Here is a 25,446-nt window from a genome sequence, read left to right on the forward strand (position 1 = left end):
AAAATAGCTCTTAAACCATGGAGTAAAAGAGAAAACAATAATAAAAATAATAAAAAAACAATACAGGGTTCCTTACTAAAGATGAGCAAATCTATTAAATTCAAATTTGTCAGCTTTGTCAAATTTTTCACAAAACTATGTTTGCAGCCAATCAATTTGCCATAAAATGCACTTTTTGCAAAGTCTTCAATTGCCTGGAATTTTATGTGTAATACTCTGAAGTCTTCTAAGACTGTATTGACCTTCTTTTAAGCTCTTTGACACATTCATAGACTTAAGTAAAGTCAAAGTGATCATAGCATATATGACTATGGGTAAATGTATGATAATCATTGATAACCAACATCTTGTTTAATAGCATTCTGTACCATCACATTTTTTCTGCGTTTTAAAAAGTAAAAATAGTTGTGCACATGACTGCCATGTCAGAGTTTATACAGAGCGAACAAACATTAAAAAGCCAGGGGTGTTTGCAAAGCAAATTATTCCTCTTTGGGGCAAAGCAAAATATTTGTTATTTGGAAAATGAAAAAGCTATAGCTTTTAAACAAGCCATCCAAAAATTACTCCTTTTATGTGAGCAGCAACAGCTTTGCTGTTTGGAAAGTAAAGGATTAATGGCTTTTTTGGGAACAATTTCATGGTTATCAACCCTGTGCAGGATAAGATTCCCAGCAGATGTACAGTAAAACTGTAGAGCTCAAAGGGCAGGCAGGTGTTTGCTTGTCTAAAGTCAGTGGTTATGACAGGAACTGCACAATATAGAATATGATGGGACAGGCAGGGAGATGACCACCTGTGTAGGACCAGCACTGGCAGTCTCAACACTAGCAACAAAGGCTTTGTTAGCCCATCCTTATTTCCTGTCTTATACCATGTGAATTTATAGCTACAATGCATTACATGGGGGCCTGCACAGTCACATCTGATGTCATGTGAGACTTATTTTGCCAATGTAATTTTCTGCTATCTGTAAAACCGTATTAGGCATTTTTTGGCAATTCAAGCTCAAAATTTTGGAAATGATTGGAATTCGCCATTTCCAGTGAATTTCTTAAAATTCAACACAAATTTGATTCATCAAGAGTCAACTTGCTCATCTCTATTTCTTACCAGAAGATGATTGTGGAAGTGTTGTGCCTGGCGTTTGTGGCACTGTGATTTCTATGGTGTGCTTAGTAGTTGGATACAATGTGGTAGAACCTGGTGAAGTAATTGATGTGTTTTATTAGATTATAAGAATTGAAGTTCCCATGTTTTTAGAGCTAAAAAATATAAGGTAGATCATTATGTTTTTTGCAGCTGTAGAATTTAGATTACCCATGCTGTTGGTAGATTTTCAGTTGTTGATATCATGAGCAGCCTGATAAACATCTGGAAACAACAGTGATCTGACACCACATTCCTCATGGGTAAAAAGGACTTAGTTTTAGGGAATGAAGGCACAAGTTTTGGAGTAACTGGTTTAGTATATCACTTAGGGCACAAGTAAACTAAAGGTTTTTGTGAAAACAACTAATTGTAATGGTTCCTATTCATTATTACTAAACTCAAACTAATCCCAAAGTATTTTAGTTTGCATCAGCTCATATTCTGCATTACAAAATAAATAATTATAGTTTGGAGTAACCCTTATAGACTCCTATTCTTTAAAATCACTTTAGGAAAAGATTGAATGATTTATTCATAGAACAGCAAAAATACTCCAGAAATAAAGTAACAATTGAGACACTAGATAAATTATGAAGAAAGGTTTTGTTTTAAAGGGAACTTGTCACGTTTGATGAAGCTATCACCTTAAAGATATTGGGTTAATTTGAAGGTAAATAGAGTTATTAAGGTGCCCTGCCACTGTACTAAATATGTGGATACTGGGAAAAAATGTACTTTATTCCTCGCAGTAGCCACCAGATTTCAGTCTCACAAGCATATCTGCACAGCTACAGTCAACGCTCGAAGCAACAGAGCCAGGATTTGACTTCCTACAGTTATATTAGTAATTCTAATGTTTACATTTTATACAGTAATTATGCTGACTTTTAGATCTACTAAAGGGTGATTATAATTTTTTGAAAAATCTATATATCATAGGGGCTGATATGTGCTGCTGATCACAGGCAATATGGGTCCCGAGATGTTCACAATTGGATAAAACTCTGCTCTAAAATGCACAGCTCCTTAATGAACTGGTCACACAAGGGGTTTATAGGCTCAATAGTAAGTGTATAGGTTTGTCAATTTTTTGTAAGAATTAATGTATGAATCTAAAGACTTACTATTGAGCCTGCATACTGTTCTTTGTGTGCAGCCCATACAGGAGCTGCGCCCTTCAGAGGAACAACTCTACGTTACATTAATTTTGTGGTGGAACCAGTGATACAGACACTTCTCAAAACTGTGGCAGAACGCATTTATCAAAACGACAATGCCAGGCTACATGATGATCGTGGAACTGTGAGCAGCCTAACTGATAGCATGTCAAGGTGTGTAAGTGCTTGTATTAATGTGTGTGGTGCTCATACTCAATACCGAATAAATCTAAATCATTTGAAAAGTTTGTTTCAATTTATAAATCATTTGCATATCATTAACATGTCTATCGATCCTGGGATTTCCATAACGCACAAATTTGCCCTCTTGTTTTTGCAATTTCTATGTTGAGGAGTGTATAAGTATAGTTTTAATTTTATAATAGCTCTTTAAACAACAGAGTACAAGAGAACACAATAATAAAAATAATTAAAATCAATACAGGTTTCTTACTAAAGATGAGCAAATCTTTTCAATTCAAATTTATCAGATTTGTCGAATTTTTCAAAAAACTATATTCTGTGGCCAAAAAATTTGTAGTAAATTACAAATTTTTCAAAGTATATAATTATCTGGAATTACATGTGTAACACTCTGCTAGGATTGTATTAAACTCTTTTTAATCTCTTTTACATATTCATATCCTTTGTAAAGTCAGTGACCTCAACATATATGGCTATGAGTAAATGGATGCTAACCACTGGTAACCAACAGCCTGTTTTATATCATTCGGTACAATCAGAATTTTTATGCTTTAAAAAAAGTTAAAAGGGGGCGGAGATGACTGCCATGCCCGAATTTATACACAGGCGATGTACATGAAGGAAGCCATAGGTGTTGGAATAAAAGGGGCCCAAATATGATCCTTCTTTGGGGAATATCAAATGGTTCGTTGTTTGTAAAATGTAAAATTAAAAAGTCATATTTTTAGAATAATCCAAAAATGACTACTTTTTTGTGAGCAGGAATATATTTACTGATTGGGAAGTAAATGATCCATTTCTTTTTAAAAAGCAGTTTTTGCGGAAAAGGTTCATGTTTATAAAACCTGTGAAAGGTAGGGGGTCCCAGCATAAATGCAGTAAAGCTGTAGAGCTCTTTGAACAGGCAAGGGGTATGTGGCTGTCTATTATCAGTGGTTGCGGCAGCATCTACAGATTATACAATATGATGGAACCGTCAAGGACATGTCAGTCAGTGAAGGACCAGCAGTGGCAGTCTCAACAGCAGCAACAAAGGCATTGATAGCCCTTCCTGATTGGCTTTTCTATACCATGTTATGAGATGGCTGCAAGGCATTATGGGGTGGCCTGCATGGTTGCATCTGATGTCATATGAGACTTCATTTGCTTATGTAGACTTCTGCATTTTGTAAAATAGTATTAGGCATTTTTAAGGGAAATTCAAATATTCTAAATTGCAGATTGTTGGAATTCGTCGTACCCACCCAATTTTTCTAAAATTCAACATAAATTTAATTAAAAAAGAATCAACTCACTCATCTCTATTCCTTACCAGAAGACGATTGTGGAAGTGTTGTGCCTGGTGTTTGTGGCACTGAGATTTCTGCAGTGGGCTTAGTAGTTGGAAAGACGGTGGTAGAACCTGGTGAAGTAATTGATGTGTTTTGTTAGATTATTTCCACAATGCCACAAATTTTCCCTTTTGTTGTTGCACTTTCAATGTTCAGGAGCTTATAGGTACATTTTTTACTTGAAAATAGCTCTTAAACCATGGAGTAAAAGAGAAAACAATAATAAAAATAGTAAAAAAACAATACAGGGTTCCTTACTAAAGATGAGCAAATCTATTAAATTCAAATTTGTCAGCTTTGTCAAATTTTTCACAAAACTATGTTTGCAGCCAATCAATTTGCCATAAAATGCACTTTTTGCAAAGTCTTCAATTGCCTGGAATTTCATGTGTAACACTCTGAAGTCTCCTAAGACTGTATTGACCTTCTTTTAAGCTCTTTGACACATTCATAGACTTAAGTAAAGTCAAAGTGATCATAGCATATATGACTATGGGTAAATGTATGATAATCGGTGATAACCAACATCTTGTTTAATAGCATTCTGTACCATCACATTTTTTCTGCGTTTTAAAAAGTAAAAATAGTTGTGCACATGACTGCCATGTCAGAGTTTATACAGAGCGAACAAACATTAAAAAGCCAGGGGTGTTTGCAAAGCAAATTATCCCTCTTTGGGGCAAAGCAACATATTTGTTATTTGGAAAATGAAAAAGCTATAGCTTTTAAACAAGCCATCCAAAAATTACTCCTTTTATGTGAGCAGCAACAGCTTTGCTGTTTGGAAAGTAAAGGATTAATGGCTTTTTTGGGAACAATTTCATGGTTATCAACCCTGTGCAGGATAGGATTCCCAGCAGATGTACAATAAAACTGTAGAGCTCAAAGGGCAGGCAGGTGTTTGCTTGTCTAAAGTCAGTGGTTATGACAGGAACTGCACAATATAGAATATGATGGGACAGGCAGGGAGATGACCACCTGTGTAGGACCAGCACTGGCAGTCTCAACACTAGCAACAAAGGCTTTCTTAGCCCATCCTTATTTCCTGTCTTATACCATGTGAATTTATAGCTACAATGCATTACATGGAGGCCTGCACGGTCACATCTGATGTCATGTGAGACTTAATTTGCCAATGTAATTTTCTGCTTTCTGTAAAACTGTATTAGGCATTTTTTGGCAATTCAAGCTCCAAATTTTGTAAATGATTGGAATTCGCCATTTCCAGTGAATTTCTTAAAATTCAACACAAATTTGATTCATCAAGAGTCAACTCGCTCATCTCTATTTCTTACCAGAAGATGATTGTGGAAGTGTTGTGCCTGGTGTTTGTGGCACCGTAATTTCTATGGTGTGCTTAGTAGTTGGAGACAATGTGGTAGAACCTGGTGAAGCAATTGATGTGTTTTATTAGATTATAAGAATTGAAGTTCCCATGTTTTTAGAGCTAAAAAATATAAGGTAGATCTTTATGTTTTTTGCAGCCGTAGAATTTAGATTACCCATGCTGTTGGTAGATTTTCAGGTGTTGATATCATGAGCAGCCTGATAAAGATCTGGAAACAACAGTGATCTGACACCACATTCCTCATGGGTAAAAAGGACTTAGTTTTATGGAATGAAGGCACAAGTTTTGGAGTAACTGGTTTAGTATATCACTTAGGGCACAAGTAAACTAAAGGTTTTTGTGAAAACAACTAATTTTAATGGTTCCTATTCATTATTATAAACTCAAACTAATCCCAAAGTATTTTAGTTTGCATCAGCTCATATTCTGCATTACAAAATAAATAATTATAGTTTGGAGTAACCATTATAGACTCCCATTCTTTAAAATCACTTTAGAAAAAGATTGAATGATTTATTCATAGAACAGCAAAAAAAACTCCAGAAATAAAGTAACAATTGAGACACTAGATAAATTAAAAAGAAAGGTTTTGTTTTAAAGGGAACTTGTCACGTTTGATGAAACTATCACCTTAAAGATATTGGGTTAATTTGAAGGTAAATAGAGTTAATAAGGTGCCCTGCCACTGTACTAAATACGTGGTTACTGGGAAAAAATGTACTTTATTCCTCGCAGTAGCCACCAGATTTCAGTCTCACAAGCATATCTGCACAGCTACAGTCAACGCTCGAAGCAACAGAGCCAGGATTTGACTTCCTACAGTTATATTAGTAATTCTAATGTTTACATTTTATACAGTAATTATGCTGACTTTTGGATCTACTAAAGGGTGATTATAATTTTTTGAAAATCTACATATCATAGGGGCTGATATGTGCTGCTGATCACAGGCAATATGGGTCCCAAGATGTTCACAATTGGATAAAACTCTGCTCTAAAATGCACAGCTCCTTAATGAACTGGTCACACAGAGGGGTTTATAGGCTCAATAGTAAGTGTATAGGTTTGTCAATTTTATTGTAAGAATTAATGTATGAATCTAAAGACTTACAATTGAGCCTGCATACTGTTCTTTGTGTGCAGCCCATACAGGAGCTGCGCCCTTCAGAGGAACAACTCTACGTTACATTAATTTTGTGGTGGAACCAGTGATACAGACACTTCTCAAAACTGTGGCAGAACGCATTTATCAAAACGACAATGCCAGGCTACATGATGATCGTGGAACTGTGAGCAGCCTAACTGATAGCATGTCAAGGTGTGTAAGTGCTTGTATAATGTGTGTGGTGCTCATACTCAATACCGAATAAATCTAAATCATTTGAAAAGTTTGTTTCAATTTATAAATCATTTGCATATCATTAACATGTCTATCGATCCTGGGATTTCCATAACGCACAAATTTGCCCTCTTGTTTTTGCAATTTCTATGTTGAGGAGTGTACAAGTATATGTTTAATTTTATAATAGCTCTTTAAACAACAGAGTACAAGAGAACACAATAATAAAAAGAATTAAAATCAATACAGGTTTCTTACTAAAGATGAGCAAATCTTTTCAATTCAAATTTATCAGATTTGTCGAATTTTTCAAAAAACAATATTCTGTGGCCAAAAAATTTGTAGTAAATTACAAATTTTTCAAAGTATATAATTATCTGGAATTATATGTGTAACACTCTGCTAGGATTGTATTAAACTCTTTTTAATCTCTTTTACAAATTCATATCCTTTGTAAAGTCAGTGACCTCAACGTATATGGCTATGGGTAAATGGATGCTAACCACTGGTAACCAGCAGCCTGTTTTATATCATTCTGTACAATCAGAATTTTTATGCTTTAAAAAAAGTTAAAAGGGGGCGGAGATGACTGCCATACCCGAATTTATACACAGGCAATGTACATGAAGGAAGCCATAGGTGTTTGAATAAAAGGGGCCCAAATATGATTCTTCTTTGGGGAATATCAAATGGTTCGTTGTTTGTAAAATGTAAAATGAAAAAGTCATATTTTTAGAACAATCCAAAAATGACTACTTTTTGTGAGCAGGAATATATTTACTGATTGGAAAGTAAATGATCCATTTCTTTTTAAAAAGCAGTTATTGCGGAGAAGGTTCATGTTTATAAACCCTGTACAAGGTAGGGGGTACCATCAGAAATACAGTAAAGCTGTAGAGCTCTTTGAACAGGCAAGGGGTATGTGGCTGTCTATTATCAGTGGTTGCGGCAGCATCTACAGATTATACAATATGATGGAACCGTCAAGGACATGTCAGTCAGTGAAGGACCAGCAGTGGCAGTCTCAACAGCAGCAACAAAGGCATTAATAGCCCTTCCTGATTGGCTCTTCTATACCATGTTATGAGATGGCTACAAGGCATTATGGGGAGGCCTGAACGGTAGCATCTGATGTCATATGAGAGTTCATTTGCTTATGTAGACTTTTGCTATTTGTAACATAGTATCAGGCATTTTTAAGGGCAATTCAAATATTCTAAATTGCAGGTTGTTGGAATTTGTCATGTTTTTCTAAAATTCAACATAAATTTGATTAAAAAAGAATCAACTCGCTCATCTCTATTCCTTACCAAAAGAAGATTGTGGAAGTGTTGTGCCTGGTGTTTGTGGCACTGAGATTTCTGCAGTGGGCTTAGTAGTTGGAAAGACGGCGGTAAAACCTAGTGAAGTAATTGATGTGTTTTGTTAGATTATTTCCACAATTCCACAAATTTTCCCTTTTTGTTTTTGCACTTTCAATGTTCAGGCGTGTATAAGTAAATTTTTTACTTAATAATAGCTCTTAAACCATGGAGTAAAAGAGAGCACAATAATAAAAATAATAAAAAAAATTCAGGGTTCCTTACTAAAGATGAACAAATCTATTAAATTCAAATTTGTCAGCTTTGTCGAATTTTTCAAAAAACTATGTTTGCAGCCAATCAATTTGCCATAAAATGCACTTTTTGCAAAGTCTTCAATTGCCTGGAATTTCATGTGTAACACTCTGAAGTCTCCTAAGACTGTATTGACCGTCTTTTAAGCTCTTTGACACATTCATAGACTTAAGTAAAGTCAAAGTGATCATAGCATATATGACTATGGGTAAATGTATGATTATCGGTGATAACCAACATCTTGTTTAATAGCATTCTGTACCATCACATTTTTTCTGCGTTTTAAAAAGTAAAAATAGTTGTGCACATGACTGCCATGTCAGAGTTTATACAGAGCGAACAAACATTGAAAAAGCCAGGGGTGTTTGCAAGGAAATTATCCCTCTTTGGGGCAAAGCAACATATTTGTTATTTGGAAAATGAAAAAGCTATAGCTTTTAAACAAGCCATGCAAAAATTACTCCTTTTATGTAAGCAGCAACAGCTTTGCTGTTTGGAAAGTAAAGGATTAATGGCTTTTTTGGGAACAATTTTATGTTTATCAACCCTGTGCAGGATAGGATTCCCAGCAGATGTACAGTAAAACTGTAGAGCTCAAAGGACAAGCAGGGGTGTTTGGTTGTCTATAGTCAGTGGTTAAGACAGGAACTGCACAATATAGAATATGATGGGGCAGGCAGGGAGATGACCATTTGTGTAGGACCAGTACTGGCAGTCTCAACACTAGCAACAAATGCTTTGTTACCCCCTCCTTATTTCCTGTCTTATACCATATGAATTTATAGCTACAATGCATTACATGGAGGCCTGCACGGTCACATCTGATGTCATGTGAGACTTAATTTGCCAATGTAATTTTCTGCTTTCTGTAAAACCGTATTAGGCATTTTTTGGCAATTCAAGCTCCAAAGTTTTGAAATGATTGGAATTCGCCATTTCCAGTGAATTTCTTAAAATTCAACACAAATTTGATTCATCAAGAGTCAACTTGCTCATCTCTATTTCTTACCAGAAGATGATTGTGGAAGTGTTGTGCCTGGTGTTTGTGGCACTGTAATTTCTATGGTGTGCTTAGTAGTTGGAGACAATGTGGTAGCACCTGGTGAAGTAATTGATGTGTTTTATTAGATTATAAGAATTGAAGTTCCCATGTTTTTAGAGCTAAAAAATATAAGGTAGATCTTTATGTTTTTTGCAGCCGTAGAATTTAGATTACCCATGCTGTTGGTAGATTTTCAGGTGTTGATATCATGAGCAGCCTGATAAAGATCTGGAAACAACAGTGATCTGACACCACATTTCTCATGGGTAAAAAGGACTTAGTTTTAGGGAATGAAGGCACAAGTTTTGGAGTAACTGGTTTTAGTATATCACTTAGGGCACAAGTAAACTAAAGGTTTTTGTGAAAACAGCTAATTTTAATGGTTCCTATTCATAATTACTAAACTCAAACTAATCCCAAAGTATTTTAGTTTGCATCAGCTCATATTCTGCATCACAAAATAAATAATTATAGTTTGGAGTAAACCTTATAGACTCCCATTCTTTAAAATCACTTTAGAAAAAGATTGAATGATTTATTCATAGAACAGCAAAGAAAACTCCAGAAATAAAGTAACAATTGAGACACTAGATAAATTATAAAGAAAGGTTTTGTTTTAAAGGGAACTTGTCACGTTTGATGAAACTATCACCTTAAAGATATTGGGTTAATTTGAAGGTAAATAGAGTTATTAAGGTGCCCTGCCACAGTACAGTACTAAATACGTGGTTACTGGGAAAATGTACTTTATTCCTCACAGTAGCCACCAGATTTCAGTCTCACAAGCATATCTGCACAGCTACAGTCAACGCTCGAAGCAACAGAGCCAGGATTTGACTTCCTACAGTTATATTAGTAATTCTAATGTTTACATTTTATACAGTAATTATGCTGACTTTTAGATCTACTAAAGGGTGATTATAATTTTTTGAAAATCTATATACAGTGCCGGCAAAAAAAAACTTTACATTTGTGCGGTAAAAAAACTTTACATGTAAAATCCGCATCATGATTTCACTTCTTAAATGTGCACACAATGAAGGAGTTAATCAAAAACTATATAATAGTTTTTATAATATAATAACTGGTTTAGTAAATTGTAAATATCAATACTAATTAATTAAAATACTAACTGTAACGAAATATCCACAATAAAACACTTGAATGTTAAGATTTAGTGGTTTCGTTGAATTTGTAAAGATTTTTTTTGCCGGCACTATATCATAGGGGCTGCTATGTCCTGCTGATCACAGGCAATATGGGTCCTGAGACGTTCACAATTGGATACAACTCTACTCTAAAATGCACAGCTCCTTAATGAACTGGTCACACAGAGGGATTTATAGGCTCAATAGTAAATTTATAGGTTTGTCAATTTTTCTGTAAGAATTAATGTACAAACCTAAAGGCTTACTATTGAGCCTGCATACTGTTCTTTGTGCGCAGCCCATACAGGAGCTGCGCCCTTTAGAGGAAAAACTCTACGTTACGTTAGTTTTGTGGTGGAACCAGTAGTACAGACACATCTCAAAACTGTGCCAAAACGCATTTATCAAAACAACAATGCCAGGCTGCATGATGCTTGTGGAACTGTGAGCATCCTAACTGATAGCATGTCAAGATTTGTAAGTGCTTGTATTAATGTGTGTGGTGCTCATACTCAATATCGAATAAATCTAAATCATTTGAAAAGTTTGTTACAATTTTTAAATCATTTGCATATCATTAACATGTCTATTGATCCTGTGATTTCTATAACGCCACAAATTTGCCCTCTTGTTTTTGCAATTTCTATGTTGAGGAGTGTATAAGTATAGTTTCAATTTTATAATAGCTCTTTAAGCAATGGAGTACAAGTGAACACAATAATAAAAAGAATTAATAACAATACAGGTTTCTTACTAATGATGAGCAAATCTTTTAAATTCAAATTTATCAGATTGTCGAATTTTTCAAAAACTATATTCTGCAGCCAATCAGTTTGCTGTAAATTACAAATTTTTCAAAGTATATAATTATCTGGAATAACATGTGTAACACTCTGCTAGGATTGTATTAAACTCTTTAATCTCTTTTACATGTTCATATCCTTTGTAAAGTGACCTCAACATATATGGCTATGGGTAAATGGATGCTAACCACTGGTAACCAACGGCCTGTTTTATATCATTCTGCACCATCAGATTTTTTATGCTTTAAAAAAGTTAAAAGGGGGTGGAGATGACTGCCATACCAGAATTTATACACAGGCGACGTATATGAAGGAAGCCGTATTAGGCATTTTTTGGCAATTCACGTTCTTCAATTTGGAAATTGATTGTAGTTACCATGTTTTTAGAGCTAATATAATACTTATATATATATATATTACATAAATATAAAGTGGATCTTTATGTTTTTTTGCAGCAGTGGAATTCGTATTACTCATGATGTTGGTAGATTTTTCAGGTGTTGATATCATGAGCAGCCTGATAAAGATCTGGAAACAACAGTGATGTTACACCACATTTCTCATGGGTAAAATGGACTTAGTTTTAGGGAATGAAGGCAAAAGTTTTGGAGGAAGTGGTTTAGTATATCACTTTTTTGTTTTTGTGAAAACAACTAATTTTAATGGTTCCTAATCATTATTAAGAAATTCAAACTGATCCCCATGTACATTAGTTTGAATCAGCTCATATTCTACATTACAAAATAAATAATTATGGATTGGAGTAACCCTTACAGACTCCCATTCTTTAAAATAACTTTAGAAAAAGATTGAATGATTTATTCATAAAACAGCAAAAATTCCAGAGATAAAGTAACAATTGAGACACTAGATAAATTATAAAGAAAGGTTTTGTTTTAAAGGGAACTTGTCATGTTTGATAAAACTATTACCCTACAGATATTGGGTCCCGAGACGTTCAAAATTGGATGAAACTCTGCTCTAAAATGTACAGCTCCTTCATGAACTGGTCACACGGAGGAGTTTATAGGCTCAATAGTAAGTTTATAGGTTTGTCAATTTTTCTGTAAGAATTAATGTACGAACCTAAAGACTTACTATTGAGCCTGCATACTGTTCTTTGTGTGCAGCCCATACAGAAGCTGCGCCCTTCAGAGGAACAACTCTTCGTTACATTAATTTTGTGGTGGAACCAGTGGTACAGACACATCTCAAAACTGTGCCAAAACGCATTTATCAAAATGACAATGCCAGGCTGCATGATGCTCGTGGAACTGTGAGCATCCTAACTGATAGCATGTCAAGATGTGTAAGTGCTTGTATTAATGTGTGTGGTGCTCATACTCAAAACCAAATAAATCTAAATCATTTGAAAAGTTTGTTTCAATTTTTAAATCATTTGCATATCATTAACATGACTATCGATTATGTGATTTCCATAATGACACAAATTTACCCTCTTGTTGTTTTTTTTTTTATAATAGGTCTTTAAACAATGGAGTACAAGTGAACACAATAATAAAAAGAATTAAAAACAATACAGGTTTCTTACTAAAGATGAGAAAATCTTTTAAATTCAAATTTATCAGATTTGTTGAATTTTTCAAAAAACTATATTCTGCAGCCAATCAATTAGCAGTAAATTACAAATTTTTGAAAGCCTGCAATTACCTAGAATTACATGTGTAACACTCTGAGAACTCATAGGACTGTATTAAACTACTTTTAAGCTCTTTTACACATTCATAGCCTTAGTAAAGTCAAAGTGACCTAAACATATATGACTATCATACTGTATCATCAACTTTTTATGATTTTTAAATTGTTAGAAGGAGGGTGGAGATGACTGCCATGCCAGTATTTATACACAGGCGATGTACATGGAGGAAGCCATAGGTATTTGAATAATAGGGGTCCAAATATGATCACTCTTTGGGGAATATCAACTGGTTTGTTGTTTGAAAAATGAAAAAGCTATATTTGTATAACAAACCATCCAAAAATTACTACTTTTTGTGAGCAGGAATAGCTTTATTGTTTGGAAAGTAAAGGATCAATTTCTTTTTAAAAATATTTTTTTGCAAACAGAGAAGGTTCATGGTTATAAACCTTGTGCAGGGTAGGGATCCCAGCAGATATAGTGTAAAGCTGTAGATCTCAATGGAAAGGCAAGAGGTAAGTGGCTGTCTATTGTCAGTAGTTGCGTCAGCAACAACAAAGTATACAATATGATGGGAAAGGCAAGGACATGTCAGTGTAGGGCCAGCACTGGCAGTCTCAACAGCAGCAACAAAGACATAGATAGACCTTCCTGATTGGCTGTTCTATATCATGTGAAATGATAGCTGAAAGGCTTTATGGGGAGGCCAGCCTGGTCATATCTGATGTAATATGAGACTTCATTTGCTGATGTAGACTTCTGTTTTTTGTAAAATAGTATCAGGCATTTTTTGGAGGCAATTCAAATATTCTGAATTGAAGATTGTTGGAATGTATCATACCCACCAAATTTCCTAAAATTCTTAAAATTCAACATAAATTTGATTTAAAAAGAATCGACTCGCTCATCTCTATTCCTTACCAGAAGACAATTGTGGAAGTGTTGTGGCTGGTGTTTGTGGCACTGAGATTTCTGCAGTGTGTTTAGGAGTTGAAAACAAGGTGGTAGAACCTGGTGAAGTAATTGATGTGTTTTGTTAGATTATTTACACAATGGCACAAATTTTCCCTTTTGTTGTTGCACTTTCAATGTTGAGGAGTGTATAAGCACATTTTTTACTTTGTAATAGCTCTTAAACCATGAAGTAAAAGAGAGCACAATAATAAAATAAAAAACAATACAAGGTTCCTTACTAAAGATGAGCAAATGTATTAAATTCAAATTTGTTAGCATTGTCGAATTTTTCAAAAGACTATATTTTGCAGCCAATTAATTTGCCATAAAATGCAAATTTTGCAAAGCCTCCAATAGCCTACAAATGCATGTTTAACACTCTGCGCTATCCTTATACTGTACTGAACTGCTTTTAAGCTCTTTTACACAATCATAGACTTAGTAAAGTCAAAGTGACCTCAACATATATGACTATGGGTAAATGGATGATAATCGGTGATAACCAACAGTTTGTTTAATACCACTTTGTACCATCACATTTTTCTGCTTTTTAAAATTTAAAAATGGTTGTGCACATGACTGCCATGCCAGAGTTTATACAGAGTCAATGAACATTGAAAAACCAGGGGTGTTTGCAAAGCAAATTATCCCTCTTTGGGGAATAGCAAGAGATTTTTTTTGTTTGGAAAATGAAAAAGCTTTAAGTTTTAAACAAGTCATTAAAAATTACTCCATTTTAGAGAGCAACAACAGATTTGTTGTTTGGATAATCAATGATCAATGGCTTTTTAATAATTCTTTATTGGAAACAGTTTTATGTTTATTAACCCGTGCATTATTGTGTTCACAGAAGATGTTCAGTAAAGATGTAGAACACAATGGACAGGCAGGGAGGGGTGTTCGGCTGTCTATAGCCAGTGGTTATGACAGCAACTGCACAGTATAGAATGCGATGGGACACACAAGGAGATGACACCCAATGTGGGACCAGTAGTGGCAGTCTCAACAGCAGTAACAAATGCTTTGTTAACCCCCACTTACTGGCTGTCCTATAACATTTGATGTGATAGCTACAAGGCATTATATGGAGGCCTGCATGGTCATATCTCATGTCATGTGAGACTTAATTTGCTGATGTCATTTTTTGCTTTCTGTAAAACCATATTAGGCATGATTTTTGCCATTCACGCTCTTCAATTTGTAAATGATTGGAATTCGCAAATTTCCTAAAATTCGACACAAATTTGTTTCAACAAGAATCAACTCGCTCATCTCTAATTCTTACCAGAAGATGATTGTGGAAGTGTTGTGCCTGGTGTTTGTGGCACTGAGATTTCTACAGTGTGCTCAGTAGTTGGAGATAAGGTGGTAGAACCTGGTGAAGTAATTGATGTGTTTAGATAGATTATAAGAGTTGTAGTTCATACATTTTAGAGCTGAAAAATACAAGGTAGATCTTGATTTTTTTGCAGCAGTAGAAGATGTATGCTGTTTTTAGATTGATTTTTCAGGTGCTGATTTCATGAGCAGTCTGATAAAGAGTTGGAAAAAAACAGTGATGTGACAAAACTTTTTTTCTTGGGTCAAAAGGGCTTACTTTTAGGGAATGAAGGCAAAAGCTTTGGAGGAACCAGTTTAGTATAACACTTAGGGCACAAGTAAACTAACGTTTTTTGTGAAAACAACTCATTTTAATGGATCCTGTTCATTATTGTGAAACTCAAAGTTATGCTTTAGTACTTTAGTTTTCATCAGCTCATATACTGCATTACAAAATTAATATATCTACTTTAGGGTAACACTTATAGTTATTAAGGTGCCCGGCCACTGTACTAAATGCGTGGTAGCCACCTGATTTCAGTCATACAAGCATGCCTGCACAGCTACAGTCAACGCTTGAAGTAACAGAGCCTGTAATTGACTACCTACAGTTGTATTCTGAATTCTAATGTTAATATTTTATGAATTAATAATGCTGACTTTTGGATCTACTAAAGGGTGATGATAATTTTTTTGAAAATCTACACCTGATAGGGGCTGCTATTAGCCGCTGATTACAGGCAATATGGGTCCCAAGACATTCATGATTGGACAAAACACTGCTCTCAAATGCACAGCTCCTGCATGAACTGGTCACACAGAGGGGTTTATTAACTTAATAGTAAGTTTATCAATTGTTTGTCAATTGTTCTGTGAGAATTAAAGTATGAACTTGGAGACTTAAACTGTTCTTTGTGTGCAGCCCATGCAGAAGCTGTGCTCTTCAGATGAAGAATTCTGTGATTTTAATAACGCCACAAATTTGACCTCTTGTTTTTGCAATTTCAATGTGGAGGAGTATGTAAGTACATTTTAAATTTTATAATAGCTTTTTAAATCATGCAGTACAAGTGAACACAATATTAAACAGAATTAAAAACAATGCAAGGTTCCTTACTAAAGATAAGCAAATCTTTTCAATTCAAATTTGTCATTTTTGTCAAATTTCTCAAAAACTATGTTCTGCAGCCAATCAATTTGCAGTGAATTACAAATTTTCAAAGCCTACAATTACCTGGAATTACATGTGTAACACTCTGAGGTCTGCTAGGTCTGTATTAAACTATTTTTAAAATCTTTTACATATTCATAGCCTTAGTAAAGTCAAAGTGACCTCAACATATATGGCTATGGATAAATGGATGCTAACCACTAGTAACCAACATCCTGTTTAATATTATTCTGTACCATCAGACATTTTATGCTTTTCAAGGACTGCCATGCCAGAATTTATATACAGATGATATACATAGAGGAAATCATAGGTGTTTGAACAATAGGGATCCAAATATGATCTATCTTTGCGAAATATCAAATGGTTTGTTGTTTGGAAAAATGAAAAAGCAATATTTTTATAACTAACCATCCAAAAATTACTATTTTTTGTGACAAGGAATAGGTTTACTGTTTGGAAAGTAAAGGATGAATTTTGTTTTTAAAAATATTTATTTGCGGAAAAGGTTCATGTTTATAAACCCCGTGCAGGGTGGGGATCCCAGCAGAAATATTGTAAAGCTGTAGAGCTCAATGGACAGGCAGGTATATGTGGCTTTCTATTGTCACTGAATGTGGCAGCAACTACAAAGTATACAAAATGATAGGGAAGGCAAGGACAGGTCAGTCAGGACCAGCACCGTCAATCTCAACAGCAGCTACAAAGGCATTGATAGCCCTTTCTGATTGACTGTTCTATACCATGTTATGTGATAGCTGAAAGGCATTATAGGTAGGCCTGTACGGTCACATCTGATGTCATATGAGCCTTCATTTGCTTATGTACACTTCTACTTTTTGTAAAATAATAGCAGGCATTTTTTGGTCAGTAATTCAATCATTCCCAATTGCAGATTCTTGGAATTCATCATACCCTTTGAATTTCATAAAATTCGACATAAATTTTATTAAAAAATAATCGACTCGCTCATCTTTATTCCTTACCAGAAGACGATTGTGGAAGTGTTGTGCCTGGTGTTTGTGGCACTGAGATTTCTGTAGTGTGAATAGTAGTTGGAAACAAGGTGGTAGGACCTGGTGAAGTAATTGATGTGTTTAGTTAGATTATTTCCATAATGCCACAAGTTTTCCCTTTTGTTAATGCACCTTCAATGTTGAGGATTGTATAAGTGCGTTTTTTTACTTTATAATAGCTCTTAAACCATGGCGTTAAAGAGAGTACAATATAAAAAATAATAAAAAAAAACAATACAAGTTTTCTTACTAAAGATGAGCAAATCTATTAAATTCAAATTTGTCAGCTTTGTCAAATTTTTTAAAAAAACTAGTTTTTGCAGCTAATTTGCCATTAATTGCTAATTTTGCAAAGCCTCCAAGTGCCTGGAATTTTACAGTCTCCTAAGACTGTACTGAACTCCTTTTAAGCTCTGTTACACATTCATAGACTTAGTAAAATCAAAGTGACCTCAATATATATGACTATGGGTAAATGGATGATAATCGGTGATAATCAACAGCTTGTTTAATAGCACTCTGTACCATCACACTTTTTCTGCTTTTCAAAATATAAAATTGATTGGGCAGATGACTGCCATGCCAGAGTTTATACAGAGTTGAGAAATATAAAATATCCAGGGGTGTTATCCCTCTTTGGGGAATAGCAACAGATTTGTTGTTTGGAAAATGAAAAAGACATGGGTTTTAAACAAGCCATTAAAAAAGTATTACTTTCTCGAGAGCAGCCACAGCTTTGCTTTTTTAAAGTCAAGGATCACTGGCTTTTTGATAATCTATTTTTGGAAACAGCTTTATATTTATTAACCTGTGCAGGATAGCATTCCCAGCATATGTACAGTAATGCTGTAGAGCTCAATGGACAGGCAGGGGTGTTTGGCTGTCTACAGTTAGTGGTTATCACAGCAACTGCACAGTATAGGTTATGTTTGGCCAGGCAAGGATTTGACAACCAATGTAAGACCAATACTGGCAGTCTCAACAGCAGCAACAAATACTTTGTTAACCACTCCTTATTGTCTGTTCTATAACATTTGAAGTGATAGCTACAGGGCATTATATGGAGGCCTGCACAGTCACATCTGTTGCCATGTGAGACTTAATTTGCTGATGTAATTTTCTGCTTTTTGTAAAACCCTATAAGGTATTTTGCTGGCTATTTATGCACTTCAATTTGCAAATGATTGAAATTCATAATTTCCAGCGAATTTCCTAAAATTCGACACAAATTTGATTGACCAAGAATCAACTCGCTCATCTCTATTTCTTACCAGAAGATGATTGTGGAAGTATTGTGCCTGGTGTTTGTGGCACTGTGATTTCTGCAGTGTGTTCAGTAGTTGGAGACAAGGTGGCAGAACCTGGTGAAGCAATCAATGTGTTTAGATAGATTATAAGAGTTGTAGTTCCCATGTTTTTAGAGTTGAAAAATAAAAGATAGATTTTTATGATTTTTGCAGCAATAGAATTTGTATTACCCATACTGTTGGCAGACTTTTCAGTTGTTGATATCATGAGCAGCCTGATAAAGATCTGGAAACAACAAGGATCTGATGCCACATTTTTTCATGGGTTAAAAGGACTTAGTTTTAGGAAATGAAGGCAAAAATTTTGGAGAAATTGGTTTAGCAAAACACTTAGGGCAAAAGTAAACTAAAAATTTTTGTGAAAACAACTAATTTTAATGGTTCCTGTTCATTATTATGAAATCCATACTGATGTCAAAGTACTTTAGTTTGCATATGCTCGTATTCTGCATTACAAAATAAATATATCTAGTTTAGGGTAACCCTTAAATACTCTCATTCTTTAAAACCACTTTAGAAGAAGATGAATGATCTATTGATAGAACAGCAAAAATTTCAGAGATAAAGTAACAAATGAGACAATAGATATATTATAAGGAAAGGTTTTGCTTTAACGGGAACTTGTCACATTTAATAACACTATTACCCTATAGATATTGAGTTAATCTGAAGGTCAATAGAGTTATTAAAGTGCCCGGCCACCGTACTAAATGTGTGGTTACTGAGAAAAAATTAACTTTATTCCTCCCAGCAGCCACCGGATTTCAGTCTTACAAGCGTGCCTGCGCAGATACACTCAACGCTCAAAGCAACAGAGCCACGAGTTGTCTAACTACAGTTGTATTATTAATTCTAATGTCTAAATGTTATGCAGTAATAATGCTGACTTTTGGATCTCCTAAAGGGTGATTATAACTTTTTTGAAAATCTATATATCATAGAGGCTGATATGTGTTGCTAATCACAGGCAATATGGGTCCCGAGACACGATTGGATAAAACACTGCTCTGAAATGCACAGCTCCTGCATGAACTGACACGGAGGGGTTTATAGGCTCAATAGCAAGTTTATAGGTTTCTCAATTGTTCTGTAAGAATTAACTTATCAACCAAAAGACTTACTACTGAGCCTGCATACTGTTCTTTGTGAGCAGCCCATACAGGAGCTGTGCTTTTCAAAGGAACAACTCCACGTTACATTAATTTTGTGGTGAAACCAGTGGTAAAGACACATAAAACTGTGCCAAAACGCATTTATCAAAACGACAATGCTAGGCTGCATATTGCGCCTTTAACTGTGAGAAGCGTAACTGATATCTTGTCAAGGTGTGTAAGTGCTTGTATTTATGTGTGTGGTGCTTATACTCCATACCAAATAAATCTAAATGATTTGAAATTATTTCCATAATGCCACAAACTTGCCTTCTTGTTTTTGCAATTTCAATGTTGAGGAATGTATAAATACATTTTTAATTTTATAATAGCTCTTTAAACCATGAAGTACAAGTGAACACAATAAAAAAAATTAAAAACATTGCAAGGTTTCTTACTAAAGATGAGCAAATCTTTTAATTTCAAATTTATCAGATTTGTCGAATTTTTTAAAAACTATGTTCTGCAGCCAATCATTTTGCAGTAAATTACTAATCTATATTCATAGCCTTAGTAAAGTCAAAGTAACCTCAACATATATAGCTATGGGTAAATGGATGCTAACCACTGGTAACCAATGGCCTGTTTAATATCATTCTGTACCATCAGATTTTTGGGGCTTTAAAAGGAGGGTGCAGATGACTGCCATGCCAGAATGTATATGTGACACCCCAGGGGTCTGGTTGCCACAGTGATAGAGATATTACGTCTGAGAGCAGGTGGGAGGTCCTTTGGTCAGGGATCCTGTGCATGCCACACCTCCTGCCCAGTCTTGGGAGGGGAAGAACTTCCCCTAGATAAACCCGGGGCTGAAGCAGGGTTGTCAGTCAAGGAGAGTAGAGACAGAGAAGCAGCATAGGAAGAAACAGCAGAAGCTCATTGGGAGCAATATTACTACGAGTCAGGGGCTGGCAGCTGCAGAGCTCGCCCTGACTGAGAAGCTTTCTTACCGGACCCGGCGTCCGAGGCTGTGGGGACTAACTCTTACCCAGCAGCAGAAGCCGACCGGCAGGGGATTTCAGGTCCTCAGGCCCAGAAACCCGAAGGCACGGTCACACGCGTGGGACCAGCACCGCCATCGTGGAGCGGAAGCCATTAGAAGGCCCCGAGTCACCGGCCATACGGGTGAGCACCACACGGTACACTCAGGGACGTGGGCTACTTATATCCGCTTCTAGCAAGGTAGCCAGAAGAGTACAGTCAGTTTGGGAGGCCTACAACTCCGCCTGGCCAGGGGAGATCCCATCTGCTCAAGGACTGACCAGGCCCCGTTCACTAGCAAGTACTCCGGGAGGGTCTATCGTTGTTACCAGTAAAGACCCTGAATTACACCGCACCGTCTCTGAGTGGTTCCTGCTACCCCCATCATCCACATCTGCTGCCCTGAGGCCATACCCCTCCCGTTGGGGGTTATACCATCTACGCTGCACCATCCATCCACCGGCCTCAGCGGACTGTCCTGCAGCGGCAGCTCCATAGCTGCATTCAACGGGTGGCGTAGTCGTCCTACATCTACCGCTGTTACATCGCCGCTCAGTTTGACTCCCTGGGCACGGACCGGGTCACCGCCACGAGACTACAACCCTCAAGAGATCCGGCTCCGGGTAAGCTCCCGCGTGCGCAACGCAGCGCGACACAGGCCCAGGGGCGCGTCAACTTTGGCGTAGTCGGCAGGATTTCGTGCCCGCAACCACCGGGTACTGCGTGCCTGAAAAAGAGACTTTTCAAACTTACCTGTGGTGAAGATTCCCGCCATCCGGCGCCATCTTCAGCCTTCTTCCCGCCATCGGTGAAGTTTCCCGCCATCCGGCGCCATCTTCTGCCTTCTTCCCGCCATCCGTGGAGTTTTCCCGCCATTGGACGCCATCTTGAGGACGCCGCGCGGGAAGAAGAGGGGCGTGGACTCCGAAAGCGCGCGAGAACTGAAGCCCCGCCCCACGTCCGGACGTTGCGTAAGGTCCTGGAAGGAGCCCAGCAGACGCCGACGTCACAGGAGCGCGACGGAAGGTCCTCAACCCTGACGATCCACTGCGGAGCCGCGGCCTACGGAACAGGATCATCGCAAGGTAGGCCACGGTCCACTAGGGGGGAGGAAGATGTCGGATACGGAGGAGAGCTTCACTGCCTCAACCCCCGCCAGCGCTACCGCTGCTGCAGTTATGCCCTTCACCATGCCCTATATCCCGGGAGCAGCTTGGCTACCCCAGTACTCAGGGGAGTCACATACCCTGCATGACTTTAGAGAAAAGCTGGATAGCCTCTTCCAGGTGTACCCCCTCACAGAAGAGCAAAAAGTGAGCATCCTGGTGGCCCAACTAACCGGGGCAGCCAAAAGGGAAGTAAAATCCTGGCCACCTGGGAGGAAGACTGTCGCAGGGATACTAACCCGGCTGAAGGACACCTTTGATACCCGCACCTCAGCCGAGATTAAGCTTAGATTCTACGGGTGCAAGCAGCGAGTGCATGAGAGTATAAGGGACTATGCACTAAACCTACAAGAGGCCCTGAGGGCCATTAAGCAGACCGACCCTGATGGAGTGGGAAACGAGGACAGGCTGTTGACCGAACAGTTTATAGAGGGACTGTATTGTAATACCCACCGAACCCAGTTGCGGGCAATGGCCTTACAGGATCCCCATCTGGGCTTTGCACAGTTCAAGGACAGAGCCATCCGGGTGCTCCGAGAACCGGCACCAGGTGGCGTTGTGACCCACAAGCGCCCTGCTATCACTTACCACCAGGAGGCGGCGCCCTTGTCGGCAGGGCCTGTGGGAGCTGATGCGCAGGCTTTGGACAATGACCCGGCTCCAGACCTACACCATCAGGTCCAAGAGCTAGCTAAGAGCGTTGCTGCGCTAACCCGAACTGTGCAGTCTTTACAGGCTTCCACCCCAGGGAAGATCCAGCTGGCATCCGGACCGGAGGACATCCCGTGGCGTCGACCAAGGAGGACCCCACCGGCCAGAGGAAGATCCAGTGACCGATACAGCGAGGACGGACGACCCATCTGCCGCCGCTGCAATCAACCCGGACATATGGCAAGGTACTGTTCTTTAAACGGGCACAACCTGGGGTAGAGGGCCAACCCCCAGGAAAAAGATCACCAGGCCCATCGAACTGGCGCGACAGATATGTGGGAGGACGTCCAGTCTTGCCTGTGGTACTGGATGGCATTCCCATGAGTGCCCTACTGGACACCGGGTCACAGGTCAACACCATCCCGTACGTGCTCTTTAAGCAGTACTGGAATGACTCGGATATTACCCGCTACCCTGACGACGACTTGAGTATCATCGCCAGCAATGGCCAGCCCGTGCCACAGATCGGATTTAAAGAGGTGACCATCAAAATCGGTAGAGTCGAACTGGCAGCACAGGGACTGATCATTGTAGATATTGACAAACATGAGAGTCACCCAAAAATAACTCTAGGAACTAATGTAATTGAAAATTGTCTTGCAGAGGTGATTTTCCTTTTACAGCAGGTTGCCAAGAACGCCAGCTCCGGCGAGCAGCGGGTGCTCCAGAAAGAGATCCGGGCACTGATGCGACGGCAACAGGTGGAACTCTCCGGCGGTGAGATTGGTAGCGTAAGAATGTGTGACCCTTTTCCTATTGCCATGCCCCCAAAAAGTGAAATGATGATTTGGTGCCGGGCAGCTATTGGTCTGAGAGGTAGAGATTACCAGGCAATGGTAGAACCAGTTTACTCGGACAGTAGGCCCACCATTTTGACAGCACGGGGGGTGGTTGATGTACGCCATGGGAGGGTGCCCGTTCGCATAATAAATATCAGGGAGAGGGAAGTGTACCTGCCCCGGTATGCCACGCTAGCCAAATTATATACCATTAACCAAAATTCTATACAATCTGTGGAACCCTTGCCTCCATCTCACCCGGAGGAAGGTAACGGCTCTAAGAAAACAAAGGAGGACTGGTGTCAGCAACTACATTTGGGTACTGACTCCACTCCCTCACATCAGAAACAGGGAGTCTATCGGGTGGTTCAAGAGTACGAGAGAGTGTTTAGTAAACACCCGTTAGACTTCGGGCGAGTCAAGGGGGTAGAACACCACATCCCCACGGGAGACCATCCTCCCATAAAAGAGAGGTATCGACCCGTACCCCCTGCACACTACCAACATGCCAAGGGGATGCTTAGAGACATGAAGGAGGCTGGGGTGATCAGGGATAGCTGTAGCCCCTGGGCAGCTCCACTAGTTTTAGTCAGAAAAAAAGACAACACCATGAGGATGTGTGTAGATTACCGAAAAATCAACCGTATCACACACAAGGATGCGTACCCCTTACCAAGGATAGAGGAGTCATTGGCTGCTTTAAGATCTGCTAACTTCTTCTCTACCTTGGATCTCACTAGCGGGTACTGGCAGGTTCCTGTAGCAGAGGCGGACCGGGAGAAGACCGCATTCACCACCCCGATGGGACTTAGCGAGTTCACCTGCATGCCGTTCGGACTCTGCAACGCACCAGGAACCTTCCAACGACTAATGGAGTGTTGTCTGGGCCACAGAAACTTCGAGACGGTCCTGTTGTACCTGGACGATGTCATCGTATATTCCAAGACGTATGAGGACCACCTGAAACACCTGGCGGAAGTGTTCGAAGCTCTGGCAAGTTACGGCCTAAAGGTGAAACCCTCCAAGTGTCACCTCCTGAAACCAAAGGTGCAGTACCTGGGACACGTGGTGAGCGCTGACGGAGTGGCTCCCGACCCTGATAAGATCACCGCAATTAAGGAATGGCCAAGCCCCTCCAGCGTAAAAGAAGTGCGGCAGTTCCTCGGGTTGGTAGGCTACTACCGAAGGTTTATTCCCGGTTTCACCAAAAAGGCAGCACCTATGCAGGACCTCCTGATAGGCCAGTCCCGGAAGGCCAAGAACCAGAAGCCGCCCTTCAAATGGGAGGAGCTGGAAGAAGAGTCCTTCCGCCAGCTGAAGATGGCCCTCACGGGGGACGAAATCCTGGCGTACCCGGATTATAGCCAGCCCTTTATCCTCTACACCGACGCCAGTAACATCGGGCTAGGAGCCGTACTGTCCCAGATCCAGCAGGGGAAGGAACGAGTAATCGCCTACGCCAGCCGAAAACTGCGACCCACCGAAAGGAACCCCGAGAATTACAGCTCATTTAAGTTAGAGTTCCTGGCCGTAGTATGGGCAGTCACCGAGCGCTTTAAGCATTACCTCGCTTCTTCCCGGTTCACCGTGTACACGGATAACAACCCGTTGACACACCTGGACACGGCAAGACTCGGTGCCCTGGAGCAGAGGTGGATGGCCCGTCTGTCCAACTACGAGTTCACAATCAAATACCGGGCAGGACGCTCCAATACCAACGCGGACGCCCTGTCCAGGATGCCCAACCTGCCGGACGGAGGAGAAGATCCGGAGGGACTGGAAGAAGTTGAACTCCCTGCGTTCCACCGTCATGGGACTATCCAGTATTCCCACCGGGTAAGGAGTAAGCAGGCTGCTACGTTGAACCCCTTACCCCACTACAACTGGGCGGAAACGCAAGACAGCGACCCTGCCGTCCGACTGGTGAAGGAGATGCTGACTCGGCCGGAGGCTCGCCTTGAACCAGAGGCTCCGGAGGAAGCCAAACAACTATGGGCAGAGAAGAGTCAACTGTTCCTTTACAAAGGGAAGTTGTGCCGCAGAATGGTTAACTCCCGGACGCATGAATTACTCTGGCAAGTAGTGGTGCC

General features: G+C 38.9%; 1 protein-coding gene across 50 annotated transcripts in view; it reads right to left on the reverse strand.

The window, feature by feature from the left end:
- LOC141259327 (IgGFc-binding protein-like) overlaps positions 1-25,446 on the reverse strand; it is a 187,511-nt gene that overhangs the window by 54,679 nt on the left and 107,386 nt on the right. For 16 of the 50 annotated variants that reach the window (XM_073675146.1, XM_073675093.1, XM_073675139.1 and 13 more), the window contains 9 exons: positions 18,533-18,622; positions 17,232-17,321; positions 15,040-15,129; positions 13,722-13,811; positions 9,157-9,246; positions 7,842-7,931; positions 5,140-5,229; positions 3,826-3,915; positions 1,114-1,203 (listed from right to left, as the gene is read on the reverse strand). In XM_073675146.1, coding sequence (XP_073531247.1) covers positions 1,114-1,203; positions 3,826-3,915; positions 5,140-5,229; positions 7,842-7,931; positions 9,157-9,246; positions 13,722-13,811; positions 15,040-15,129; positions 17,232-17,321; positions 18,533-18,622 — 810 coding nt within the window. The remainder of the gene's footprint in view (positions 1-1,113; positions 1,204-3,825; positions 3,916-5,139; positions 5,230-7,841; positions 7,932-9,156; positions 9,247-13,721; positions 13,812-15,039; positions 15,130-17,231; positions 17,322-18,532; positions 18,623-25,446) is intronic. The other 34 variants (XM_073675142.1, XM_073675134.1, XM_073675145.1 and 31 more) reach the window with 32 other exon arrangements.

Source organism: Phyllobates terribilis, unplaced genomic scaffold (assembly GCF_046119375.1).
Source record: "Phyllobates terribilis strain yellow unplaced genomic scaffold, ASM4611937v1 Scaffold_3__8_contigs__length_932513732, whole genome shotgun sequence".
NCBI lineage: Eukaryota > Metazoa > Chordata > Amphibia > Anura > Dendrobatidae > Phyllobates > Phyllobates terribilis.